This window comes from Poecilia formosa, unplaced genomic scaffold (assembly GCF_000485575.1).
Source record: "Poecilia formosa unplaced genomic scaffold, Poecilia_formosa-5.1.2 Scaffold139, whole genome shotgun sequence".
Taxonomy (NCBI): Eukaryota; Metazoa; Chordata; class Actinopteri; order Cyprinodontiformes; family Poeciliidae; genus Poecilia; species Poecilia formosa.
The window spans coordinates 1,538,643-1,565,035 of NW_006800078.1; the positions used below are offsets into that span (position 1 = coordinate 1,538,643).

The following is a 26,393-nucleotide window of genomic DNA, read 5'->3' on the forward strand; positions in this document are numbered from 1 at the left end:
AAGCCAATGAAGATTCAAGGTATATTAAAATATTTCAAATCCAGGAGTAGGATTATCTCATACTCATAGTGTGCCCCAGAAAATGAAGTTGTGTGACTAAAATACATGAAAATAACCAGCAGGAGGTCACTGTCACTTAGTTATAGGCTTGCATTGTCATTTTTTTTATTTTTTTTTACCAGTTTGTGGTATAGACCATCTTGACCAGCAATTTGTCCTCCACTTTAAAGTAACAACCTCCCCATTATTTGTACCCAGGTCATCCACCAACTGACCTTTAAGAAATCTACACAGGCTCTGTGGAAAAAAAATAAAGAAAGAATAGGAATAATTTTCACATTGGGAAATGAAGCCTGAAGTGATTTTACTATCAGTCACTGACTACTGGATATCTGCAAAGCATAGAAAGTTTTTCTATGAAGTTAAGTTGCCTGCTGTGGAGAGAGGCACCAGTCCCTCCACTGTGCAGCTGGTTTAGACAGTAGATGGATGAATAATTAAAAAATAAAAAATCCAACCTACAGTCTGAGCTGTTGGGGTCTAGAAATTGATATTTTACCAATAAGGATGTTATTGTAAATGTACTAACGCTTTTTTTTATCGGTTAGAAATCCTATTTTTGATAACAAAAGGGAATCAGGACTCAGGAATTTGATTTGGTTATGTGTTAAAACTGCTTGCCATACCTTCGCTTTGCAGATAGCGGGGAGCCATTCAGAGCCCGGCGTTTCCTTGTTGTTGCAAAAATGTGTTTAGACCCAACCTACCTTATCCACCAATCACAGGAGAGCGTTTCCTCCCACTGTATCTCTAGCTCATCCACGGTTTCACAAGGAGAAGGTAAAAGATTTACGTTTTTTAACACGAAGAGACAGTAAACAGTCGACTGTATTGTAGCCTTCCTACCTGCCGCCATGTTTTTACTTGCGGGTAGTACTTAAGAACCTATTTTAGGTCATATTAAACATTGTGTTAGACCCCATTGCTGTTCGTTTTATGCTGAAGCTTGTTTTCAGTTGCTATACTACCAGTTACAAAATGACACTAACGACCTGAAACGATGAGATAAGGTAAGTAGTCATACGTTGTACATTTTCTTCCTGTTTTATTTGTCTGTTTTAAGTTTATATTAAGGTGGTATAATAAAACAGTGATTTCGATATTATCTGGAGTCTTTGTAAATGTCTCTTCTGTATTTAGCTCGTGACGGTTATGGACTCATTATATTCGGAAAAACCAACACCATCCAGTGTAAAATTAAATTGTTTCAACCCCTGTGTTGAAACAATTGTGCAGGTCCACCTATACACAGGGCAGGTAATGGTTTTGCCTGCTTTAGGATTGACAGATGGAGCTATAAGGATTAGAACAACATCGAAAGGCTGGTGTGTTTCAGTTATTGAAACTATAAGGATCCTTTACACCGATTGATAACGATGTATTCGAAGATTAGAACAGTTTTATATTTCATAAAACCAATAAAGAAGGATTTATTTTATTTTAAAAAGTAGGGTTACTATATATGAGTATGTCCATGTACTGTATAGTAAATGCATTTGATCCGGCTTCCCTTTGCATGAATTACTGTATCAGTGTGATGTGGCATGGAGGCAATCAGCCTGTGGTTCTACTGAGGTGTAATGGAACCTATGATTGCTTTGATAGCATAATTTGGGTAATTTCCATTATTGCAAATGGAGTCTCCATGGACCGTAGACTGCCTGTGGGGATTAAGTCAGGTTAGGTGATATGAAAAACTTATCAAAAAACCAGCTCTTGGGACTTTTGCTAGTGTGGAGAGACACCAAGTCCTGCAGAAAAATGAAATCAGGGTTATGGTTAGCATTCGTCAGCAGAGGGTAGCAGGAAGTGGTATAAAATGCAACGTTAGATGGCACTAGTCTTAATAAGACCAGCCAAATTATTCTTAACTGAGAACAATTCACAGTGAATTTCAAGCAACTTGAATTATGTACTTCTTTGCTCTTTAGAGACAGGGAGCTTGATTTTGAAATGAACTGCAAAATTTAGTTCAATCTAAAAAGAGGGGTTTGTCCTTCCACTGGTGTAAACGACCAGCTTATTAGCAATGGCCTTTTGTTTCTCAACCTCTTCGTGGAGGTTGTCAGTAACAGTCAAGTCTTTGGTGAAATAATGTGTCCAATTTTTGCGCCTTGACTTAATGGATTTTTAAGCTTTCTTTCTAAGGAGTACGTTTATGTTTCGATAAGCCCTGCGAGCCTTCACTGAAAAGCTTAAAAAAATGCTTCATACTTGTGATTTTTAACGTTTTACAGATTGTGAATTATTTAAGTGGAGAAGATTTCCTACCATAATAAAATTTCTGAAAAGTCAGTACAAGGTAAGCATTTTTTTTTTCCCTTTACATCTACTTTACTTTAGGGTTCTGGGGAGTCAGTAACTTAAACATATAGGCTTTATGATGTTATTTATAAAATATATGTTGGGTCTATTTGCTACGCCACAACTCCTCATAACCTTTTAGGGTAACGCTGGTCCGAGGAGATGTTACTCAGCTAAAGCTTGTACGCATCAGAATATGATCCAATTTTTGTGCCTCCATTGTTTGTTTAGAATTCTTTTTTTAAATACGTGTTCAACAGCATAATTAAAACCACACTGCTTAAATATATTTTAATTATATTTAAAAACTACAAAAATTAAAATTGAATTAAAAAACACTGTTTTATGTATTTATTTCCATTTCAGAGTGTCCCATAAATGCTCCCTTGAAGGAACGGTTTTCTTGATGAGTTAATGGCATGGGAAATGTCAGGCTTTTTGTTTTTATTAGCCGTGATGATGTAGATTTGCCACAAGATGTCAGTATCGTCTTATATTCCTTAACCAAAGAAATGAAGCGTCTTCATTCGAAAAGGATTTACTCTGGGAGCATTTGCTTTTGGAAGTTAAATTTCACCAAAAAGGAGATGTCGCTTCTCCTTTCTCTCCTCTTCCTCGGACAGTAAGAGCTGGAAATGGATGAGGGAGCCATCGTCGGAGTAGATTATTCCATCTGGAACCTCCTGAAATCCACAGCCTACAGCCATCCTGCTCAGGAAGAGCAACGATGATGTTAAGCTTGGACTTTGCTTCACTTTTTCGACAGTGATATCATTTAGCTTTGACTTGCTGTTAAAAATGTAGAGAGTGTGGCGTTTTCAGTCGATTTTTAAAAAGTCTTTCTCACCTTGTTTCTCGGCAAATGAGGTGTAGAATTATCCTGACAAATGCGGGCATGGCAGATACGAAAACATCATTTAGACAAGTTATGATTTGTGAGTACGAATACAACAATATGCTCTTACCCTAAAGGGAAATTTTCTCTTATTGTCTACCCTCTGCTGCAGGGGGTCTCCATCATCCTAATGAGGTAGGCTCTCCTTTACTATCGAAAAGCGTAAATTGAGATCCTTTCTTGTGTCGTTTAGGATGCAGCGCCATTGCCAGCCTCATACACATACCATAATGAAGATAAAGAAAGATCAGTTTTATTTGTACTCTGCAGCAATAAAAGTAAATTTCTCGTTCTTTCCACAGGCGAATACTGAGCAGCTCCATTCAGAGTTCAGCCTCCCCTCTCTCTTCTTCTGTGGTGCTCTAAATGAGAGATTTAAATTTGCAAGTATTCATCAACAGATTTCTTGAAATCAAAACTTGTTGACATGCATTAGACGTCCTGAGCCTCATCCTCAGGCTTACAGCATTTTTTTTTCTCCCTTCTTTGTGTTTTGCAGCAGATATTAAAGTTTTTTTTGTGTACCGATGATTATCCCGACTGGTTGCGCTTATTGCTTAAGAAGAGGAAACAACGGGGACAGTTGATTTTTATAGCCTGTGTCTGGTGAACATGTTTAACGGCGAACGTCACAGATTTACCTCTCCGTTACTTCGCTTTGACTTTTACAGTTTATTGGGCTATAAAATAAAGTGTTTTGAATCAGTAGCTTGGTTTTTGTTCAAATTTAGTCGCCTTAGTCAGTTGACAAATTTCCAGTGTTTTAAACGATTTTATATTGTCCAATTGAAGCACCAAACTGTAGTTTGCATAGCATGTCCCTTTTTTTTTTTTAATCAATCAACATTACTTCAGATGTAGATTTTTATATCTTTAGAATACCATGTCATGATGAGACTTTTCCACTATCTTGTCATAAAAAAACTCTGACGGGCTTCCATACAAACATGCATCAGCTGGCATCACAGAAGGCACAGACAACTTATCAATTCTTTTCATTACATCCTAAGGTTTTTCTTTTACTTTTTTCGTGTTTATCTGCATGTTTTTAAGCAAATTATTCCTTTTAAAGGGGTTTACTTGTATGCTGTCCCCAGAGATTACCAATGCTTAGCTGATCAGCTCTGTTCTTGCGCCTTTTGTGATGTTATCAAACCTAATCTAATCATACCAGATTTTTTTTTTTTTTTTTCCCGGTTCAGTACGATTAAGAACTGTATTTTGTGAAATCCTGCAGTACAAATCCGTACTTCTTTTATTTCCAGTTTTATTGTCAGTGAAAACAAAAATATACACCATTGGACACTATTTTTAATGAAAACAAGAACATGTGCAGAAGACGTTTTCTCAGCGTTTATTGGGAGCTTTCAGGCACAAACAGGAGAAGATGAACATTACGCTGCGTTTATGTCAAGATCGAAATGATGTAACTTTCAAGTGTTTCAAGCGAGCTTTTTCCCTCTCACCGTGACATAAGTTAATAACATGCTGTCAATAAATTACGGAAACAGAGCTTGCTTTTAACTAAACTATGCCGGAAGTCAAAAAGAAAAAAACATACATACAGGTCACACCTACTATTGAAATCCTCGTCAGTTCGCTGACGTATATTTGTTTGTAATTTTTCTTCTTAGAAACCGGGAGCAAAAAGCATCTCTCATGTGAGTGGGCTAATTAAACAGGTAGACCGTTAAGGAATGGAGGTCACTTTATCTGTAGACCTTGCTCCACTCAGAGGGAGTCAATAATCACTGCTGACACGTCCCGGGGGCCTCTCGGTGTTCTGCATTCATTCATACAGGTTCAGAGATAAGTCATAAGGCTCCAAGGTAGATGTCGAAGTGACACGAGGTTCAAACCATGCAGTGTCTTCCAATAAAGATTTAATTAGGTCTCTATGTGGTAATTGAGGTTTCCCATCTTGCTTTCCAGTTGCGTTCTTACAGAACTGGTGAAAGTTACTGTTCCTTAAAGTGAAATACCTTCTACCATCTCTGAGCAGGTGCAAGTGGAGTAAAGGAAGGCAAAGGCGGGTACTTGCCTTGATTTTTTTTTTTTTTTTATTAGGGTAAATGTTTTGTTTTATGATCTTGGTCCCCCGCCCCCTACATTAAGGCCACTCAATGCAACAGGTATAGTGACAATAGCTTAGCATCTGTAGAGTGGAATGTAAAAACTGGGAAGGGAGTTGCGTTGTTTGGAGTGTATTTAGAAATTTGATGCAGAGGTTAATGAAATCCTTCACAATTGATAGAATTTGAATAGTTTGCAGCTGAGAAAGTAAATAAAGTCAAGGACCAGATCTAGATTTTAAATCCAGATTATCCCCTACGTTCCAACAATTTTGTTGTAACAAAAGTAAACATTAAACATATACGTATACTAAGAGCTACGAACAAGACTTTTTCTGACAGCAGGAAACCATCGAAAACACTGCAAATGTTGGCTTAAAACAAAAACTGGTGAGAGATAAAGATAAAAACATCACTTCTGCTCTGATTGTGTTGAAATAATAGACGTGTTATTCTGTATGCTTTGCTGGTCTTCTTTTATAACAGAAATACTTTTAATATGGCGATACAGACCGAAATCTAACATTTGAGGCATGTAAAATGAGAAATTTAATTGTATCATGAAAACTAGATATTGAAAGGGGTTTATAACATTTTTTTTCAAATTAAAAATGGTGCTTGAATGCCTCACAAAAGCTTTATTTTGCCTTTTTTTCAACAATAAGCTAAATTGTGTCAACCTGGGAAAGTCATTTGCCATAAATTTGAGAATATGCATACAATGACTTTTATGCAAACCAAAAGGTAAAAAAACAAAGAATTATCACAGCACATAAAGGCTTTCTGGATCCAAACAAACTTGTGAAAACTGCCTAAATACTTGCTTTCATATTTCTTAAGAGTAAAATTCACACCCTATTACCCTTAAAACTTTTGCATAATTTTTAAGTTTCAGATCCTGTGAACAACTGCTTCACATCTATTCAAACAAAAACAATTAAATGCATTCCAAATTCTTTAAATTGTGCATTTAAAATCCCAATATTCGCTGCCTATTTCATATTTGGCAGCTTGACACAAAACAGTATTTTTTAAATATTATTCTTTTGGGTGTGACAATGCAAAAACTGATTACATTTAAGGTATTTAGGAAGAAAAAAAACATGAAAGCAAATTTGGCTCGCCAGACAAAAATGAAAACAGTAAACAAGAACAGAGGCAGCAGCCTGGAGGAGAAAGTTTTCCAACAAGATTAGCGCAGAGCTGCATGCCAACGCATGGCCGTATAGGCTGCACTCAGACTGAAATGTGTGACAAAGTCTGCAAATATCCGTGTGACCCTTTGAGAACACACACTTTCAGCAGAGCAGGAACACGTGCTGCAAAAATATGCCAGAAAAAAAATATTAAAATTCTGCCCTCTCAGAAGTTTTTTTTTTTTTCAAGTAATCACATTTTATTACTCGACAGTAAGCTTAGAATTTGTTCAAATAAAAGAGAAGCAAGAGAGTTCTTGAATGATTATTCTAGACACAACATCATTTGCATCAAAATTAGATCAGATCAGTTTGAAGTTTAGGAAAAAATAAATAGACACTTGTTGCCCTCTGAACCCAAACAGTTGTATAACGGTGGCTGTTTTTAGCTCTTATGAGTTGTTTTAAAGCAAACTAAAGTGTTATTCTTATTGCAGTAAAATAGGATCATGTGTAAATAATTTTGACTTGCCATAAATATCTGAAAATTTACTCTTGTTCAGCTTTTTGCAAATTTTTCAAGAGTAGAAAACAAAGCGTACAAATTCTCTACTTGGCTGAATCTCTTCAAATAATAAAAAGAGTTCTGCTGAGACACAAAAGCAATTTTAACCATTTTCTTGCTGCAAAAGGGAGATTTCCGTTTTTGCTTATTGTTTTGAATGAAGGGGGGGGGGACAACACCCGCCATTTTCTGATGGCTCTCAACACACAAAATCTGAGCAGGAAACAATCTTTTTTTTTTTTTTTTTTTTTTTTTTTTTTTACATTTTTCTCATAGTTTTGGAAAACGCCTTAATGCAACAGAAGCCCTTCTGCTTACACCTTCAGCTGCAGCTGCCTTAACACAAAGATTGTTTGCATCAGCTCAGTTACTGCAAGACTCTCCTTCAACATGGCGTTCACAGCCAGTGCTCCCTCACTCTCTGGCTGTCCGAAGCGGTCAGTCGCAGGGTTTAAATGGTGCCAAGTTAAATATATACATGGAAAGAAAAGGATTGATTTAAATATATATATATATATATACGAAGCGGTCAGTCGCAGGGTTTAAATGGTGCCAAGTTAAATATATACATGGAAAGAAAAGGATTGATTTAAATATATATATATATATATGTATGTATATTTAAAAATGTACAGTAAAATAAAAGCAGTCTCACCGGAAAACAGAAGCTCTGGACTCACTGTAGCCTATTGGGGGTTTGTTTGCGCTTTGGAGACGCAGACTATATCTTGGAGAGAGGCCAATAACGGCTCAAAGTTGGGCTATAAGCTGCGTTTTACTTAAACAATCCACCTCCTCCCCCCTCTTTTTCCTCCTCCCTCAGCCCTTTCCCCTTCTAGAAATATCCTCCCCCGACCGAAAAAAAAGTGCAATAGCAGCTCGATTTCTAGGTCTAATCTACAGCAAACGCACGGATCTTCCCCACACAGGATGCAGCTTTGCTCTGAAACTTTACGTTAGTTTGCACCCCCTATGGAATTTGCCCTGAAACTCGAAGAAGGAGACATGGGGGAGGGCGGGGAGACTTTTTCTGTACATTCCTCAGCGATACATTCACTACTCCTCCTGCAGAGTCTCCCCACTCAAACACACACACACACACACACACACACACACACAGAGAGAGAGTCAGAGAGAGGCTGCAGCCATGCATCAGTTCATTTAAACCGACAGGGCAAGGAGAGAGAGTGCAAATGGCTGCTGTCTATACATCCTGGAGCAACACAAAGAGCACAATCTGACACTTCCCAACCGACGGAGCACCTTCTGTGTGGCTGCCATTGTTTTGGATAGCGGTGGAAATTATTAAAGCTTGGCTCATGGTGGGGGGGGGGAATTTGTTTTTGCCTATATTGCTTAAACGCTATTTAAATCGCTTACACGGATCGACAGGGAATAAATGTCTTAATTTGAATTTGATGAAACAATTCTTATGAGACTGTTTAGGAGTTGCAAACTTCACTAGACGTATCCTGTATTCAAAAGTTTTAAGGATCTTTAATTAAATGCGTTATCTTTTTTGTAGTAGTATTATTATTTAAATAACCCTGCTTAATGAGAGCAGCCGCAGGGAAAGTAAAGGGCGGCGGGAACTTCTTGAAGAAGTTGTGAGAACCGTTAGAAAAAGCGGCCCGGATCTGGCGTGTTTCGTTCCATCTTTAGGGTTTACGACGAAGCCGAGCGGAGGAAACACGGCCGGAGACGCACAGTTGGCGCGCTGATTCATATAGAATAGTTGAAGCCGGGGAGCCAATGAGCGAGCGCGGCTGAGGCCGAGCCGGCAGCGGTAGTACCAGGAGGCTCCGCGCCGCGCTGATTGGTCGAGCAGGTTAGCCAATCGGAAGGCGCGGGGTGTTGGCTCAGGAGCAGGGAGAAGAGGAGGAGGAGGAGGAGGAGGAGGAGGAGAACCCTCCGAGGCAGACATGGCCCCTAGAGTCTGAGCCGCTGGGTGAAGGGCCCACTGAAGCAACACTTCCCCTTTGTAACCTGCTTTTAGATGAGTGTGCACATGGAGATAAACACTGCAGGCATATACAGTAGCTTTCAAAAGTCTACACGCCCCAAGTTTTGTGACATAAAAAAAGAATCCTAAATATTTTCATTACTTTTCCCCCCCACCATGTGATTTGAAATGTACCTTGTCTACTTTAATTTAAAAACAAACAAATCTGTAAGCAGGACTACTATAAAGAATGATAAAACATATACAACCCAACAGCACAAGTGTACAAACCCTTAATACTTTGATTAAGCTTATTCAATTTCAATATTCTATCTTGATTAGTTGGAATCTATCATCAAACACTCATTTAAAAAGTTCAGCAACTCCATCAGATCGTGAGTACACTTCACGTCCAGTCAATAATCCAGGATATTGTCTGTGGAATTTAATTCTAAATTCTGTCTATTTAATTTCAAAACAATTTTTTCACCCCGGTTAACTCTTTAGTTTTCTCTTTATTCTGGTGTATAACTCCACTCTGAAGCTGACGAATGAAACTTCTTGTCGGCGTCAACACCTAAAACGTTTAGGTCAGAAATGACTAGTATTTTCAACCATTCATAATTTTAACTTCACAATGCTGCCGCCGCCGTGTTTCACTGTGGCGGTGGTGTTCTTTTGTTCATGTTCACGGTTGTTACTGTGACAAATGTCAGCGTCATGGCCCTAAAGTTCAAAGGTTGGCTTTAATCAATTATGAGACATGGTCCCACAAACTTTCAGAAAATATTTTGCAATTTTTTTGCTAGTTTATTTTATGGAAGAAAAGACTTTGAAAAGTTTTACTGCCCCGACTCTTTGTCCAAGCATGAGGAGAACAGTGAACATTTTTATCATGTCTAGAAAAAAAACACTGAACTTTGCAGAAATTTCTGCCGCTTCATCAGGGTTACTTCCAGTCTCTGTGCCAGCTTCAATCCTTTCAGCCATTTTGAGGAAACCTCCAGTTTCCCATAATTTGTTCCACTAATCATAACTGTCTTTATTGTCCTGTTGTTTTTACACAATGCAGTAGATTTTTGTTCCTTTCTCCAGGCTGATTTGTACAAGACCATTATTTATCTGTTGTAAACTCTCAGCAAACTGAGGCTTTAGCCAAATTACTCAATGAGCAAATGTTACGCAGATTCTTCTGGGACAGCTGAACTTTATTTTGGGTTAGCGAGATTCAACAAGTTGGGCGTCAGTGTGTACCATGGAAGGCTAAAGGCTGACCTTCTGCAAAAAGGTGTTTTGGCAGATCTACCGGGTGGCTGCAACATTTTTTATGTACTTTTATTTTTGTTCATTTCTCAGCTGAACTGAACAGGTTGTAGGTTGAAACGAGGCTTGGAAAATATTTTGAAATTATTTATCATAATATAACTTTTTGCATCACAAAAACCTGCCGTATTAACTGGGCCTATTGATCATTTATTGCTTAACAGTAACCAACACCAATTATCCAGCAGCTAACAGGTCAGGCATTAGCAAGGGTTTCCTGGCACAATAACCCTTAACCCAATTTTTTTTTTTTTTTTTTGGCACCAGTCACCTTTATTGAATAGCTTTGGACAGTAAAGAGACGGGGATGACATGCAATAAATTGCCCAAAACTGGGACTTGAACCTGGGACAATCACCTCAAGAACTGTAGCCCCTATTGCCTGGTGCATGTGGTCTACCATCTGAGCCACGCAGACCCACGGCCCCAAGGTTTTTAAGATCTCAAAATCATTTTTAAAAATGCATTTATGAATGGATGTTTTGCGAACTCTGTGTTTTATACTTTTCCAAAGAAATGCGTGTCAAGTCAGGCATTTTAATCTGTTGGATTTTTGTGCAGAGAACCAATACACAACTACTTACAAGTGTCGCTTCAAGGATGGCAAATGTGACAACAGCATGCTTTGGTTTTGATGTATTTCTATGGGTGTATGACATTGCCACAAACAAGTGTGGCATAGTTGCTGTATAATTTCTGTCTTGTTTATTTATTTTTGTTACAGGTAAAGAAATTTTAAGAAATTATTACTTTTTTAAGAGAACGTTTTTAGGAAAGACAATAGCTACATTTATTTCAAAACAATGTTGAGCTTTTTTGTACCTAAGTAACAATCTGTTGTAATTTGCTTAAGTTAAAAAGGTCTATCGGTGGATGGGGCACCAAACATGGGGACCTAAATCCTCCTAAATCCGCCTCTGATTAGAGCCCACTTTACTGTTTGACTTAATAAACCAGTTTTTCTGTAAAGGCAGATTTATTTAAAAAGAAAAATACTATTATAATTATTGTTGCAGTTCTAAAACACAGACTCATTCATTTTTACAAAATAGTTGTTTTAGCTTGTAAAGTACACCTGCTTTTTTACTTAAAGGTTGTAAACTAGTTGTTTTGTACCCAGTTAATATTACTTTAATTTAAATTATAGGACCATATGATTTTCCTAGAATGCAATGTAAATCTGCAGAAACATGATCTAAACAAATCATACACCACAGTACTGATAATACAGTAGCTTTGCTTTCAAAACCACAGTGACATACAGGGCATTGCTTCAGCAGCAAGTAACTATTGTGAATACACCTTGTAAAGGTTTTTGAACTTTGTCCACATAAAAGTCGTTTTTCTGAAACTATTTTTTTTTCCTTTCTAAAAAGGATATGAACACAAAAACGACCTTGTAACTATGGTTACTATAACTACAGTTATAGTAACTATGGTTGTTTCTATTGTAGCAATATGAGATACACAGGAAAAAGAAGGCGTGGCATGTAGTACTGCCCCCTGGAAGTTGCTGCCCTGGGCAGTTGCCCATGTCGCCCTTATCAGAAACCGCCACAGATCCATAGAATTAGAACATCTCACAGTAAAACAGGCTATCACTTCTCTGAATTTTATGAGCTAGAATGTCTGCAAAATATCAGTTATTATATGTAAGTAGAAAGACAACAACCTTAGTGTCCAGAGTTAAAAAAAAAGAAAAAAAGTATTGCCAAATCTTGTCATGAAAGATATCATATTTCAAGTTCCTTTCATTCACTCCAAATATATTTGGAGGAGTTGCATGAACTCTCTTTGCACCTTAATGCCACCATTTAGTGACTGAGATGCTGAGAGTTCTGGAGACATCATAGTGGCGGGTGAGCAGTGGGTACATAAGCTTCACTGACAGCGCTAAGACTCTCCTCATGGTTCTGATTGGTTGTTTCTAGCTCCTCTGCCTGGAAGCAGGCAGGCGAGCTAGATTTTTTTTTTTTCACAAATTTCTTACTGTGACGACACAATGACAATTTCAACAAATATCTAAATATATATATATTATAAAAGTCACATACTCCAGCTTTAATTCATAGTTAATCATTTTTGTTTACCTTGTGCCAGCTTTTCTCAGAATACCACTAGTGGTACTTATAAAAACCACACATTCACTATACAGCAAGAGTTGTCTAAATAGCAGCAACAGAGCAGGTTGTGATGCAGTTCTGTTCAAATTACTCTTTACCAGCATCCTAGCAATATAGTACACAACAGTATTTGAAAGACTCCAATATCCCAGCTGCTATATGTCACAAGACTGCCTTTATAATATAGTGAGAGGATCTAAAAGGTTCACTGGAAATTCTCTGCCTATATTTGTACTTTATATTGTGATGGTTAAATCTTTTCTGCTTTCTGTGTTTACAACATTTTCTGTTTAATTGTTTTAACATGAAGCCTAGTATCTTGTTTGTCATAACCAATTTGCTCTACAATGCAACAACAGCTCTTGTCCAATGCCCAGTGCATATATGCACCCCTTTATCGTGAGTGGGCCCCCTCCTTTAGGCTGACCCCTTCGCTCCCCAACCAACATGGATCAAACGGGTACAGTGGACGGATGGGACAGGCGATGGCTGGACGGATGGACGGACAGATGAATGAAAACAACTGATTTCATTAAGCGACACCAATAACTACTTTCCCCTATTTTACCATGGATATTGGGTTGACTAGTTTATCAATTTATGACTCATTTTGATCAATGTCTGGACTTGATAAGTTACGTTTACAAATTCTATTACAGCCCCCGTTCACTCTTCTTGCTCCAACTTTTTCTTTCAAAGCATACAGTTCTTATTTGTGCCACGTAACATGTGGCCAGTGGATTAAAGTTATGACTTTATTTATTTATTGGCTACCTTTGATGACATGCAATAATTGCATTGTTCAATTTCTTAATTAGATATGTGATTTTGAATAAATTTGCCAGAAGAAGAACATAAATGCATTGTTGTCTACTTAAGAGTTTTTTTTAAAGTCATTGTTTGAAAATAATATATTCAGGACAAGTTTAATTGAGTTTATTTACCATGGACAGTTCAAGTTAAATACATGTGCCTGTTTTAGTTTTGTAAAATAAAAAATATTTTGATTTTATAAAACATATAACTTTCTATTTTCTTTTTGTATTAACAGAAGTGATAACCATGGAGATACTAAAGCAGCAGTTAGTCCAGCAAGCAGAATATGGCAGCCAAAAGTGTCCTGCAGAAGATAGTGAAGGGAGCTGAATGGATCATTACAGCTTGCTGCTTAACTCCACTTTATATTATTGGACGTTTTACCCCTATTTAACGTACACTATACATTTTTGTATTTGTATTTTTGAATAATTTTGAATCACTTCACTTACACTGGTGAGTTGGGGGATTCCAGAAAATTAGACATTACTTCATACTTTGCTCATTTATTATTATTATTAGTATTATTAAAATGAAAATAACTTGATTTTTTAAAAATAAAAAAACTTTTACAGGATGGGACTTACTGCAGTATTTCATCAATTTCTATACTTACTTTGACACGTTTTATTAGGGTTTTTAATCCCCCCTAATAAAATGGGAGGATTTTATTCATTCACTAATTACATGCATGACCCTTTGTATTCACCACATGTTGAAAACCTTGTATAGAATCTGCTTCGACAGTATATTGACCCCAGGACATTAGCAGGATTGCGTGGTGTGACTCTCTCATAAAATGGACATTATTGTTATCTTCCTATGTTTTCAGTTAAACACATATAGGTCATAGGTATGCATTCAACATGTGTCTATATGTTTCAAGGCACAGTAGGGGAACACTGGAGAGGGAAACCACTCCCCTCATTCAGTGATTTTTTTTTTTTTTTTCAAATACAGGCATTAGGGATTCTCGTGCGTCTTCGCTCCACATGGCGTACCCTTTGCGCCAAGAAGTCTAATAGATATTTTTTAAGCAAACAGCAAGGATCCAAGTTCAAGCCATACTTTTCCTGCGTGTGACCTCGAGCAAATGGGGCCTGCTGCTGGACTTTGAGTTGTAGACCAAAGAGGGCATGACTCCACGCTATGCTGGAGAAGATGGATGCCGCCATGTGGGAAGTAGTAGTAGACGTGTCATTCTCGCATTGCATGAGGGCCCAAGGAGCGGCCCAGGGTCCTCCCATGCAAACGGGACTCTTAATATTAAATATTGCTAATGCAAAGTTTTAATAATGTATTGTGCAAAACTCGTATATGATTGGGCCCACCCCCTTTTGCCATGCTCTTTCATTCAACTGTGTCATCACTACAGCGCACTTATGCGCGCAAGCCCCCGCAATATCAGCGTCTCCCTGCTATGGGCGTGCGTATGCTTCAGCCGACCAATCAGAAGCCAGGCTTTGCAGAGCAAGGCACCACGAATGTGATTCTAGTGAAGACACTAGTTTGCACGGAAAACCTTTACGCACATAACTCTCATGGCATTTTCCCCCTCTCTCTCTCTCTCTCCTCACTCACTCACTCACTCACTCACTCTCTCTCTCTCTCTTTTCCAACACCAATCCACTCTTCCCCTCCTTTTTCTCTTCACTCCTCATTCGTTGCTGTCTCCACCCCAGATTCCCGTGCAATTTTCCCCCAATCCCCCAAACACTTAATTGAGCAATTGGGATTCCTCACGTGTGGGCTGATTTGTAGTTTGAACACGTGGCTCATTCAGAAAAAAAAAGGCCGGAATAGCGGAGGATCTTTTTTTTTTTTTTTTTACTCCTCCTGCCCTTTCTTCTTCTTATTCCAGGCTGTAGACTCAGAGGCGGGCGCCAGCCAGCCTTACTGTGTGTGACATTCTCTGTCTCTTTGCCAAAAGGGGTTTTTGGAGGAAGAGACAAAAGTAGTTTCTCCTCTTTTTTTTTTTTTCCCTTGCCCGGCCCGCCATCGTTTTGGAGCGAGGCGAGATTAATAATTGAGCATTTATTTATTGCGCGACAGTGACTGAGGGGGGCGAGGGAGCGCAAACGCACTGTGGAGGGGCTGCCAGTTTAAATCTATCTGTGGCTCGAACCGACCGGGAAGCACGCCACAGCCGCTCCGAATAGTAGTAGTAGTAGTAAAAGGTCCAGGGGAGAAGAAGCAAGCAGGGCGATTCGGGCGCACATCCGTGAGAGAGAGCGAACAACTGTCTCTTCTTTTCTCCACCTCCCCCCTCCACCTCTCTCCAGCGTAAAGATTGTCCCGTTTCGGCGTGGAACATGAATAAGCTATACATCGGCAACGTGAGCGCAGAGGCGAGCGAGGAGGACTTGGAAAGTATCTTCAAACAGTGGAAGATTCCGCACAGTGGTCCGTTTCTCGTCAAAACTGGCTATGCGTTTGTGGATTGCCCGGACGAGAAGGCGGCGATGAGGGCCATCGATGTTCTTTCAGGTGAGATTTAATTTTAAACAATTGCCAAAACAAAAAAAAGAAAAAAAAAAGTGAAATGAAGAAATACGCACGGCCTTGCTACATGTGTCCAGATTTCTTTACGGATATCTCTGTCAAATGCATGTATACTCCTGCAGGGTGGGGGTGTATCCAATTGTTTCTCTCTCTCTCTCACACACACACATACCCAAACGTACAACCTTTGCATGGCCTTTTGACACCCTGGGTTCAGACAAATGGCTTCAACCCCCCCACAGGTTTGAGTGAAATTTCTGTTATTTCCATTGATAAAATGGTGCACAATCATGAGGATATCAAGGCTTAACGCTGCTCGTAGGCAGCGAGGCCGTGTACGCCGTGTAGTGAGCGTGGAAGCCAGTGTTCTGTTTTTTTTATTTTTTTATTTTGTGCTACTCTTTTAAATTTCCAGCCTCCAGTTTGAACGTAAACTTTCTATCAGGTTTTCAAAGTGTAGGCCGTCGAAGTGAAGCCACTTCGCCCATTCATGCTGACAAACCAGGTGGTTTAATTGTGTTAGCGAAAATGTAGGCCAACTTACTGAGAGCCACACTTTTGCTTATTTTCAGACTTTTCGTCTCATTGGGGTTACGCGAATTTAGCGAAACTCGTGTAATTTCACACAATACGACTTCGTCAAACGTATACTTTAAATATCACGTCTTTGTTAAATGCACTACATCGCCATGTTCACGTATTGTTTTGGTAAGAAAGGGAAGGAACAAACGTCCTTAATTAGCTACGTTTTTTTTAATGAGGCTTGAGTTGAATGGAGGTCATGTGGTGGACAAATTAAAGTGGCTTTTTTTATTATTTCTTTAGGTAAAGTTGAACTTCATGGGAAAGTTCTGGAAGTGGAGCACTCTGTCCCTAAACGTCAAAGGTAGGTCAAATATTAAGTTTTGTAGGATAGCTTAGCTTTACTTTGAACACCAAACATTTTTATTTTACAAGCAGCGTCTTGTCTATTTTTAAAGTAGTGTGTAGAATACGCTGTATTGTTGTTAAACGCGCTTATTTTCGAAATGGTGCCCTTTTTAAAATTCTGAAATGTATTTTCACCCTTAATCTTGTGGGGTCAAATAAAAAGGGTGCACGGTTGTGTACTGTACTCCTTCTTTCGCCATGACTGCACAGTGCTCCTAAAACCGCTGTGAATTTGGCTTCATTTCGCCCATCCACCATATTTGTTTTCTTAAACACGCATACAGTGACTGTGTGAGCTAAAAGCACGAGGTGGCTAGTTTAACCCCTCGAAATGTGTGTTTTGAGTGCGAGTACAGGCTGAATTTGTGGCATACGGGCCTTTTGTGGAGTCGTCCATTTGAGAAGGAGCTGCCCGTCATTCTTCCCTGTCTGCCCCACGCTTCCGCCCTTCCTCAGCACGTTGTGCTGCTGTTGCATGAGATGGACTCCCAAACATGAGTGTAATTGTAGATTTTGGGCCCCTACTCACGAGAAAAAACCTTCAGTGTCAGAGTTGGAGCCTTGTAGCCACGCTTGGCGGTGGCGTATTTTATTTTTTGGAGGAAATTCTGCATATTTCTCATAAGTAACGTCACTTGAGCTCCGTCAGCCAGTTGACTGAAGTTTTAAAATATGTGTGTTGTTTTAGTGGTGACGTAATTTGCCCATAATTAATCTAGTTTAACATAAAATACATGCGTTGAATTTGCTAGTGGAAGCATTATTTTTGATGCATTACGCCAATATATGTCTTGCCTTATTAAAATGTGCATTTTTAGTAATGGCGGAAGAAGGGAATGTTTTAATTTTATTTGTAATGTTTTTACGTGTTTGGGTAGACTTGGACTGGTTGGCACATTTCTAACGTCCTCAATTAAATTATACTACAAAGTGTTGCCTCAATATATAATGCATATCTTTATTTACTCTTGCAATTTTAACAAAAAAATTACCAATGACTGACTTTCACAAGATGTGTGTGAAAGTCCAAGCCAAAGTTTCAGTAAATAACTCTTTTTTTTTTTTCCAGATAAACAAATCTAGAAATGTATTACACTTGGTGTACTTTAAATATAAAAATGCATTTAATTTTTTTTGCAAATTACACGTGAAGAGCTAAACTTAAAAAAAAAAAATCTGATCTTTATTACATTATATATCAAATCAACAAAACTGAAAACAGAGCCCACAGTCCATGGCTCTTTTTTTTTTTCTTAACTCCTGCGTACTCATGAGGCAACAAACCCTAGGCAAGTTCTTGACAAATGTTTGAGCTAGCTACCACATGGCGTTAGCTTGCGAGTGAAAAACTTAACTCAAATCAGTGGTATTGGCTTCAGTTTTTATTATAAATGCTGGTTACATTTATTTATGTATGTGACTAATATGTGGCCTTTTAATATAAAAAACCCCCAAAAGTATAGAATTTACTGGTCAGTGGAAATTATCTTAGTTTTATGTCCTGCAGAAGAGCAGACTATAAGGTAAAATGTATAGACTCAAAATTTCACGTGTGGCAGTAACAAGCGTTTTGACTTCCTACTCTACCCTACCCTAATATTTGTCACTGAATGTTTAGGGGGTGGGGGGAAGCGTATAAAGGAGTTTTAGGATCTTGACGTGGAATGTGTTTCTTTGGCAACTGGTGGGATTTTATTTGTAATATTTATGCTGCTTTCAGAAGCCATGTGATCTATAACTTTGGTGCTAAATCTATCTTTGCCGTCTTGTAGCATGCCCTGCAGTGTCGACTGTGGCTGCACAAAAGTCCAGTTTTTGTGCTGCTTTGTTGGCGCCAGGGGAGTTAAAACATGCTAGCCCTACGCCATGTAGGACTTTGTGATGGCCGTTGATGAGAATAGTGCTCATTATAGGCTACACACATACTTGCATGCACACACTTGCACAATGGTGAGGTGTTGGGGGGGGCTCTCTTTACATTCCAGCCTTGGCCAATCATTATGCCTTAACCTTTGAACTCCTCAGGAAGAGGAGGTGCTACACCACAGATCAAGGTGGGGTTGCTACATCTAGGAGGTTCATATTAGGTTGGTGTAAAGTGACACGCTACGGAGCATGATTTTGTTTTGGGTGATGTTTTAAAAAAAAAAAAAAAAAAAAATAGATTTGGCGTCAGAAAAATTCTCCCTACAGCATTCAGTTAAATATCTTGGTTTACAACCAGCTTGCAGATGGCCATTTCAATCTTTTTCTTTTTTTCTTCACTTAAAAATGGCACCCACTCCTCAGTCATGTGCTCTTGTTCTTTAAAAACCCTTTAAGGAAGTAAAACACTTCACTGTTTAAGGTGGATTTACTTTACAAAATTTTAACATTCTTTAAAACTGCACTTGTATTGCAAAATTTTTTTGCAATTAAGCAATTTCAGTAAAATTAAAATGGTTTAAGCTGAAGTTATTTTGTCAGACGTATGTGTTGCGTACCAGAGAAATGCACATGTTCATGTGTCATACTTGAAGAGAACGGGAAAAAAAACAGCATGGCCAAAATGGGGGGTGGCTGTGTGTAAAATGGCAAGTAAACGGCTCTCTTGCTCAGACGTATAAGCCTTTTTTTTTTTTTCTTCAGTACATAATGTGGGAAATTAAAATATTTGTATTGTTCTAATGAACTTTTTAAAAATATTTTCTCGTAAATCTAGTGTCCCATCTAGATAAATGTGCATGTCTTATCAGGGCTGTTTCTTAGAAATATCTGCTTCGTCCTGGTAGCAAAATTCTGGGTCATGAGGTCACTAAGGAGCCCACCTGTGCAGAAAAATAACTGATCTTGGGTTTTGGGTGGCCATATTTTTCAGTATGACCTCATGTTTTATGCTGTGGCTCTTTAAAAGGGGGGAGGTAGGGGAAGGGCATGATTTGTTTCGGTTGGATCAAGACTGAAATGTCCAAAAGTAGGCTGCTGAACGTTAAATGCCTGATTTGCATGAAATTATTTTTTTTTGTGGGGGTGAGTAGTTAGCTTGAGGTCTGTGAGGGTCACTGGGAACCTGATCATATTCAGTCACTCAGGTCTGCATACGACATTCAGTTGCTGTGAATGGGCGTCGAGCACGGACCTCGTGTCCCTTGTTGAATACTTCTGTATGGCTGGATTATGAACAAATGGAGAAAATACAGGTGCTCTGCATGCTTCCGTCACTTGTGTTGCCTCTTGTGGCTTTTACGGCCGCATGTGCCTAAGTACTTATGTCTGTACGCCCTCGTCTCCGCCATATGGGCCTATAGGTCTTGAGCAGACAGCTAATGTGTGGAGTGTTGGTCCATTTTGAAAGTAAATAAGGAGCCCGGCCTCCTCCTGGCCATCACATGACGAGCCAACCACAGTCACTCGCAGGCCTCCCCTGCTTTCCCTCCCACTTTTAACCCTGCTCTGCATGTTCCTGTCAGTGGACTTGTCCGTGTCCATGGCAACAGGGCCCCACCCCCATGGGGCAGAGAGGGCCCTTGTTACCCTTGCCTAAAACAGGGCTATCCCCCACCCTCCATACCACACCCCACACATCTACACACACGCACACCTCCCCAAATGAAAGGCTTTGGCTTGGAATGTATACCCCACCACCCCAATCCCAACACATACCCTAGCTGACTTCTCGTGTGTGTGTGTGTGTGTGTGTGTGTGTGTGTGTGTGTGCGTGCACGCAGCTATAGGTTAATCCAACTGGAAGTACTTTGTGCGTTTGCACATCTCGCATGGTGCTCCCACCGCAATGCGGAGCATTGGGAGCATGCAAAGGAAAGACTCTAGATGAGCCAGGAATGGCACGGCGGAGCGGAAAGGGTTGAAATTCCTGTTGAGTTATTTTTGAATTTTCTTACAATTTGCTCATTGACAATTGGGTAGTTTCCCCTTTGTTCCATTTGTCAAATTGACAGATTTGACAAATGGGGTAGCACGTGCCAGGGAAATTTTATGAATTATGGCCATTACTCTGCAAAAATGGATTTCTATGCCATATTTAAACCTTAATTCCATAAAAGGTAACATCATAATTACAATTTTTTACATTCAATTAAATTGCGTGCGTTTAGAGTTTAAGTGGTTTTATTAGCAGATGATTGTGGGAGCTTGAAACGTTACTCTTCAAGATTGTACTCTTACTGAAAAAGGTCAGCGCACCGTTTTAGATGAACTGCACATAAATCATGTGACGTGAGTGTGAAGCTGATCTTACAGCCAGTTTGGGTTCAAAGTTCAAGCACACATGGTGTTTGTGTTCTTGCTCCCACCCTTGTCTGTACGTATGCTTTGTTAATTTGGGTAGGTGTGTGTGCGCTTTAAAATAAACTGCTGCTTTTAATGTTTAAGCTAAATCATGCAGACTAACAATTACGGAAGTCCAAAACACAGATTCACAAGTTCCATTGATTTTTGTGGAAATGAACGGATAGTCGGTGTACTCCTGCTGTTGTGTGCGAGTATGTTGGGTTATGAAACTGTGGTGGTGTGGACCCTTAATGCTAAAAGGAATGAATTGGGGATTTTTGTCCTTGTTGTGTTTCTGGTGACGGAGCACAGCAGCACCATTGTAATTGCTGGTCTCCACTTGCTCTTGCTGTATGCACACTCTGTGTGAACAAGTACACGATTTTGACTTGTCTTGGTCCAGATTCCTGTTGGTTTCTGAGGACATTTGCATCCGCCCTCCCCGAGCAGTTTTTTTTTTTTTTTGACACCACAGCTGGGTGCTCCTGGATAAGGATCTGTTTGGGTGGAAGAGTTGGCCTAACGACTCGCTGGGGTTCCAACCTAATCATTTAGGGGAACAGAGCACATAATTTTAAATATATTGATTAGCACATAATTTTAAATATGTTGATTAGCACATAATTTTAAATATGTTGATTAGCACATAATTTTAAATATATTGATTGAAAGTAATGTTGTTGGCATGTCCGGGTGTTCTTCTAAATTATATTTTGCACAAAGGATTAAATGTGAAACGTGAAAATTAGGATAGTGTTAAACTGATGACAGGAAGTGTGCTGGAAGGGAAAATTTTCTATTTTAAATGTGTTTGATGTTGATGCCCTTGATTGCGTATTAAAGTGCCATAAACCCTGCAGAGTTTTTCTTTTTCCAAAGTCTAACATTGTTTTCTAAATGTATTGATCTTCAGTCATGTGGTTTAAGTTGAGCTCAAAAGAAACAAAAGCTGATTTTTGTGTTTTCCACTTGTAGCTTCTTGCCCTTAGTGGCATTAACAGTTTTGTCTCGCCCCCCCTCCCATTCATGTAATGTCGTCTTCTTCATCCATCCCCCACCCTCTTTCTCTCTTGTCTCTCCAGGAGCTGTAAGCTGCAGATCAGAAACATCCCGCCTCACATGCAGTGGGAGGTGAGTGCTAACAGGCTGCTAACTCCTTCCAGGGTGTGGCACAATCGGGCAGCTCAACTGGGCTCTCATTTAGTGGCCTCTGGAGTCACCTTGCCTTTGGATTTCAATTGAGCATGCACTTGATTATTTGTCTGACTGGGGCTGCAGCCAGTAGTGCGACTTAGATTTGTGCATCAAATGTTTGTGGCTGACAAGATCAAGAGATTTTTTTTTTTTTTTTTTCTGAACATGGTTCTTTAGTAGCTGAGGATAAGTCATGGAAATTTCCCATCATCACTCTTTCAGGAACTGTAAAAGTCAGAACGCTTGAAATGTTTTTGAAGTTGGACTTTTAAAGCCTACCTTAAGCTTTAAGCCGATATAAGACTTTATGTGGCAATTGTGAATTAAAAATATCGCAATTTAGTATTATCTACACATGAGCTTTATCAAATTTTATTTAAAACGTAAAAGCAACAATGCTGCTGCTAAAATAATACAACTCTGATTAATTTGTAATTGGTCAGAGTTTTGGTTCATTCTGTAACCAAAAGAGAATATGTCTGTTTTGGTTACAGATTCATTCACTGAGCAAGGTTTGTCCAGAAATTTACATTTTTTCCTTTAGATCTGACCTGCCAATTCAGATTTTTGACCAATTCGGATTAAATTTTGTAGTAAATATGAAGGGTGAAAAAAAATTGCTACATGTTGTGTGGATCTGGTTATGAAATGTTTGAGTCAAAACTAAGAGTTTACATATCCACAGACAAATGTGATAGTTTTTAGTCAAGTTTATTTGTACAGCACATTTCAGCAACAAGGCAGTTCAAAGTTCTTTACATCACATAAACATAAAAACATAAGACACCAATTGTAGAACCAGTAACAAGCATTGCATTTTGTCAAGAGCCATCATCAAAATTGACATGCATCAAGTATGTTGCTCAATGTTTTTAGCTTTGATTGAAAGGAACTGTGTTTCTGTTGTTATGCAATGTTTGTGGAAGTTTGTTCCAGATTTGTGGTGCTCAGAAGCTGAATGCCGCTTCTCTGTTTTAGGGTGGAGTTGCTTATTGCATGGACTATTATACCATTATTGCTGTTATGCTCTCTTTAGATTAAGACGACTGTAACGAGCTGCAATTTGTTGGTTAATTATTAGTTATCTGCTCAGGTAGCCAGCCTGTAGTAGGTTGCATAACAGACATTTTGCTTGTAGCTTGTCAGCTGTTTTATTTTATTTTTTTTAATGCATTTGTAAAAAAGGGAAAAAGTATATATATTGGAGCTGCTAAAGTTTCCAAGTCAGTTTTGTCTTGATGCTTGTTTTTTTATTTTTATTTTTTTAGCCAAATTAGTCTTTGTGGAGGCAAGTTTTTTTTTTAAGCTTATTTACTATTCACAGCAACAGGTGGGGGAAGGGCAGCTCAAGATGCACTGGTTCACCAAGCAGAAGACGACTGTGCCTGGTCTAGGTTCTCAAACTGGAATGTGGAAATTTGATGACACTTTTAAAAATCCCGATGTGCCTTTTAATAAGAATACCAGCCAGTTGCCGTCTACACTGTCAAAATTGTGTGCAAATATATTTGAAGAACAAATTGAAATCTACACTTTTCACAATTTATTCCTATCCTTATGTCTTTCAGTCTTTGCTTGTAAAGGTACATACACATGTTAAGGGGATGGATATTTAAATGTATTTATTTTGTATATATAATTTCCCTGCAGTTGTCTGTAAAATTGTTTGATGTATCCAAAATTATTCTGAACCACATTCATCTTATAAAACTGAAACATAGTGTTGGCATAAGCCACATTGCTGAGGTTAACCATTACCTCAGGTCTGGAATTATTGTGCAGATTTATGAATTCAGTGTAGTATACTTTTATTCTGGAAGTCGGCCTCTGTGCTTATTTATTTAAAGTTTTCAAGAAAATGCGAAGCCGTCTGGTTGCGTAAATTACATGATCTTCAGGTGGATTTGTACAGCAGATTTTGGAAGCACTGGCGCGGGTAAAGTGACCCTCTGTCTGTGTTCATGCCGTTTGCTGCTCCATTAAGGGTTAACTTTGTGTTAAAATGTATATCACTTGAAGTCAGAGTTCACAGCCTTCCTCTGGATAAACGTGCTGAGGCTTGGACCTCAGTCGGTCTGCCTTTGTTGTTTTGTGCGTAGGAAAGTGTTGTTCATTCACATAAGTGTTCTACCTAAGTGAATATTACTTCCTTTTCTTAGGCCATGCAAATTAATGCATCAGCTTCTTAAAAAGCAATCTTTTTGTCCAATCCCACTGTCTGAGTGTGGAATTTCGTGCTGCTTTATGTGACACCCCCCACCTCCACCCTGCTTTGCAGAGGTTTAACTGTGATAACATGTGCTTGCACTGTCCTCTTTATCATCTGCTTCATAAGCACAAACAAAGCCAAATGAGAATTTTTTTTATTGCACAACGCGTGCTTGCGCTGCTCCAAATCTTGGAGGTTAATGCACAGCTTTAACATTTCGGTGTGATTCAGAAACTGATCAAATGGCTGCAGACGAGCCCACGTTTTGTAATGGTGGGCTCGCTTTGCCTACGCACGTCCCTTTAATGCAGCTCCAGTATGTTCCTAGCATGTAGCAAGACGGCTTGTTTTTCCTGTTGTGAATGGAAGAGGGTGGGGGAAAAAAAAAAGTTGCAGGGTTCGAATCGGCAGAATAGTAAGGTCTTTTGATAAAACAGCCTTGCGTTATGTGTAGTAACGTATATAAGTCAATGAGCGTGTGAAGCTCTCTGAAAAAGGAGAATGTGGACCGAGTAGTGGCGTGTTCACAAGCTGTTGTGGGTGGGTGGGCCTGGACTGCTTCCCCTTCCCCTCCATGTGCGCTGATTCACAGAATGTGTAGCATGAACCCACACCCCTCCCCCCAGCTGCTGCTTCCTGCTGGAATGCACCCCACCCTTTCCTGAATGGCCTGGATTTCCATTGGTCCCATCAGGCGGACGGGCGGCTGCAGAAGCCAGCCAGCAAGGTTCGTCTTCAGGGGAACTGTATCAGCGGCGGGAGCAGCCAATGACGGGGAGCACAGATGGCAGGGAGGCGGGAGGTTGCCTGGTTGGTGGTTTATTAGAGTTAGGGAGGTGGGGGCAGGGGGACGCAGTCTTGTTGGCTGGAAAGTGGGGTTGAGCTCTCGAGGGGGTGTGGCCATGAGTTCGACTGAGCATGGTCAGAGGTCCTAGCTTAGCTTACAAGCCTGCTCTGCTTCTCGCCAACTCGCCACCACATCCATGAATTAAAATTAAAAGCCTGTGTTCTTCAATGTTTGGTAGATGGAAAACTTATAGCTTCTCAAATATATAAATAAAAAAATTTGTCTGTAATTTTCTCATTAAACTCTTAAATTGGTTACATTTGGATTTCTTTTTGTAGCTTTAAATTCTTTTTCCTACACCATAACTATGGTGTAGACCTCAAATCTCAGTCATAATGTACTTTTTCAATATATTTCTGTCAGATTCTTCACTTTATAGCTGTATGTATTGTTTTTGTAACTTTAAGGTTTGGGTTATTTATATATTTTTTTAAATAGCTCTGTTCCTGACAACAAATGAGTCGGTGTGGTATTTGTTTTTCTTTAGCTCCCTTCACAGTGGATGGATGCATAGGTTTTTTTTTTCCTCCAAGATTTTATTTATATTTTTATTCTTTTGTAATAATTCAGCTCCTTAGCCACAATTGGCTCATTTTGCACAGATATTCTTCGAAAAAGCAGCAAATTACTCAAAATATACAAAATTACTAGACTAAGAATTCATCAGCTTTTATCTGAACCAGTTGCTCTTAAACATCTACATCTTAATAATTTGAGCATAAAGTTGTCAGATAAATAGATTTTCTTCTTTATTCTCAGGTTTTGGACGGTATGCTCGCACAGTATGGTGCAGTAGAGAGCTGTGAACAAGGTAAATGGCTTTGATTTTTATTTTTTTATTTTTTTTTTCATATTTCTTTTCTTTCCCCACATTGCATTTTATTGTGGTCAATTTATTTAATCTATTCTTGCCACGTTGAGCTGCTTAAGTTGCACGTATGTTCAGAAACTGCTAAAGGGTTAAGTGGATTCATGTGAATAATTTTGAACTGTATGAAAACTCAACATTAAGCCAGATGGTAAATGTTTTCGGGCTTTTGTTTTCAACTCAAAATTCATTATAATCCAAAATCTGTGTGCAAGCTACGCAGGTAATTATATGAATTCTTTGATGTTCAGTTTTTATTTTCATGCCTTCCTGTAGCCTTTAAGCAGCTCTTAAGACATTCAAACACTAAAAGAGCACAACAAACAAGCTTCTAAGGT

The 26,393-nt window shown here is 39.0% G+C and overlaps 1 protein-coding gene and 1 long non-coding RNA gene across 7 annotated transcripts in view; both read left to right on the forward strand.

Moving 5' to 3' along the window:
* The first annotated feature begins 544 nt into the window (after nt 1-544).
* Nucleotides 545-6,432, forward strand: LOC107837396 (uncharacterized). 4 transcript variants are annotated; one of them, XR_001663411.1, is made up of 4 exons: nt 615-1,070; nt 2,298-2,362; nt 2,988-5,088; nt 5,192-6,432. It is a non-coding gene; the product is annotated as an uncharacterized LOC107837396 (long non-coding RNA). The 4 variants fall into 4 exon arrangements; XR_001663410.1 differs by having other exon boundaries at nt 545-1,070; nt 2,731-6,420; XR_001663408.1 differs by having other exon boundaries at nt 652-1,070; nt 2,988-6,420.
* Nucleotides 6,433-9,423: 2,991 nt separating this feature from the next.
* igf2bp3 (insulin-like growth factor 2 mRNA binding protein 3) overlaps nt 9,424-26,393 on the forward strand; it is a 28,814-nt gene continuing 11,844 nt past the window's right edge. The window contains exons 1-4 of one of the 3 annotated variants that reach the window (XM_007562673.2): nt 9,424-15,723; nt 16,564-16,624; nt 22,020-22,068; nt 25,947-25,998. In XM_007562673.2, coding sequence (XP_007562735.1) covers nt 15,549-15,723; nt 16,564-16,624; nt 22,020-22,068; nt 25,947-25,998 — 337 coding nt within the window. In that variant the 5' untranslated portion in view covers nt 9,424-15,548. The remainder of the gene's footprint in view (nt 15,724-16,563; nt 16,625-22,019; nt 22,069-25,946; nt 25,999-26,393) is intronic. The other 2 variants (XM_016676698.1, XM_007562674.2) reach the window with 2 other exon arrangements.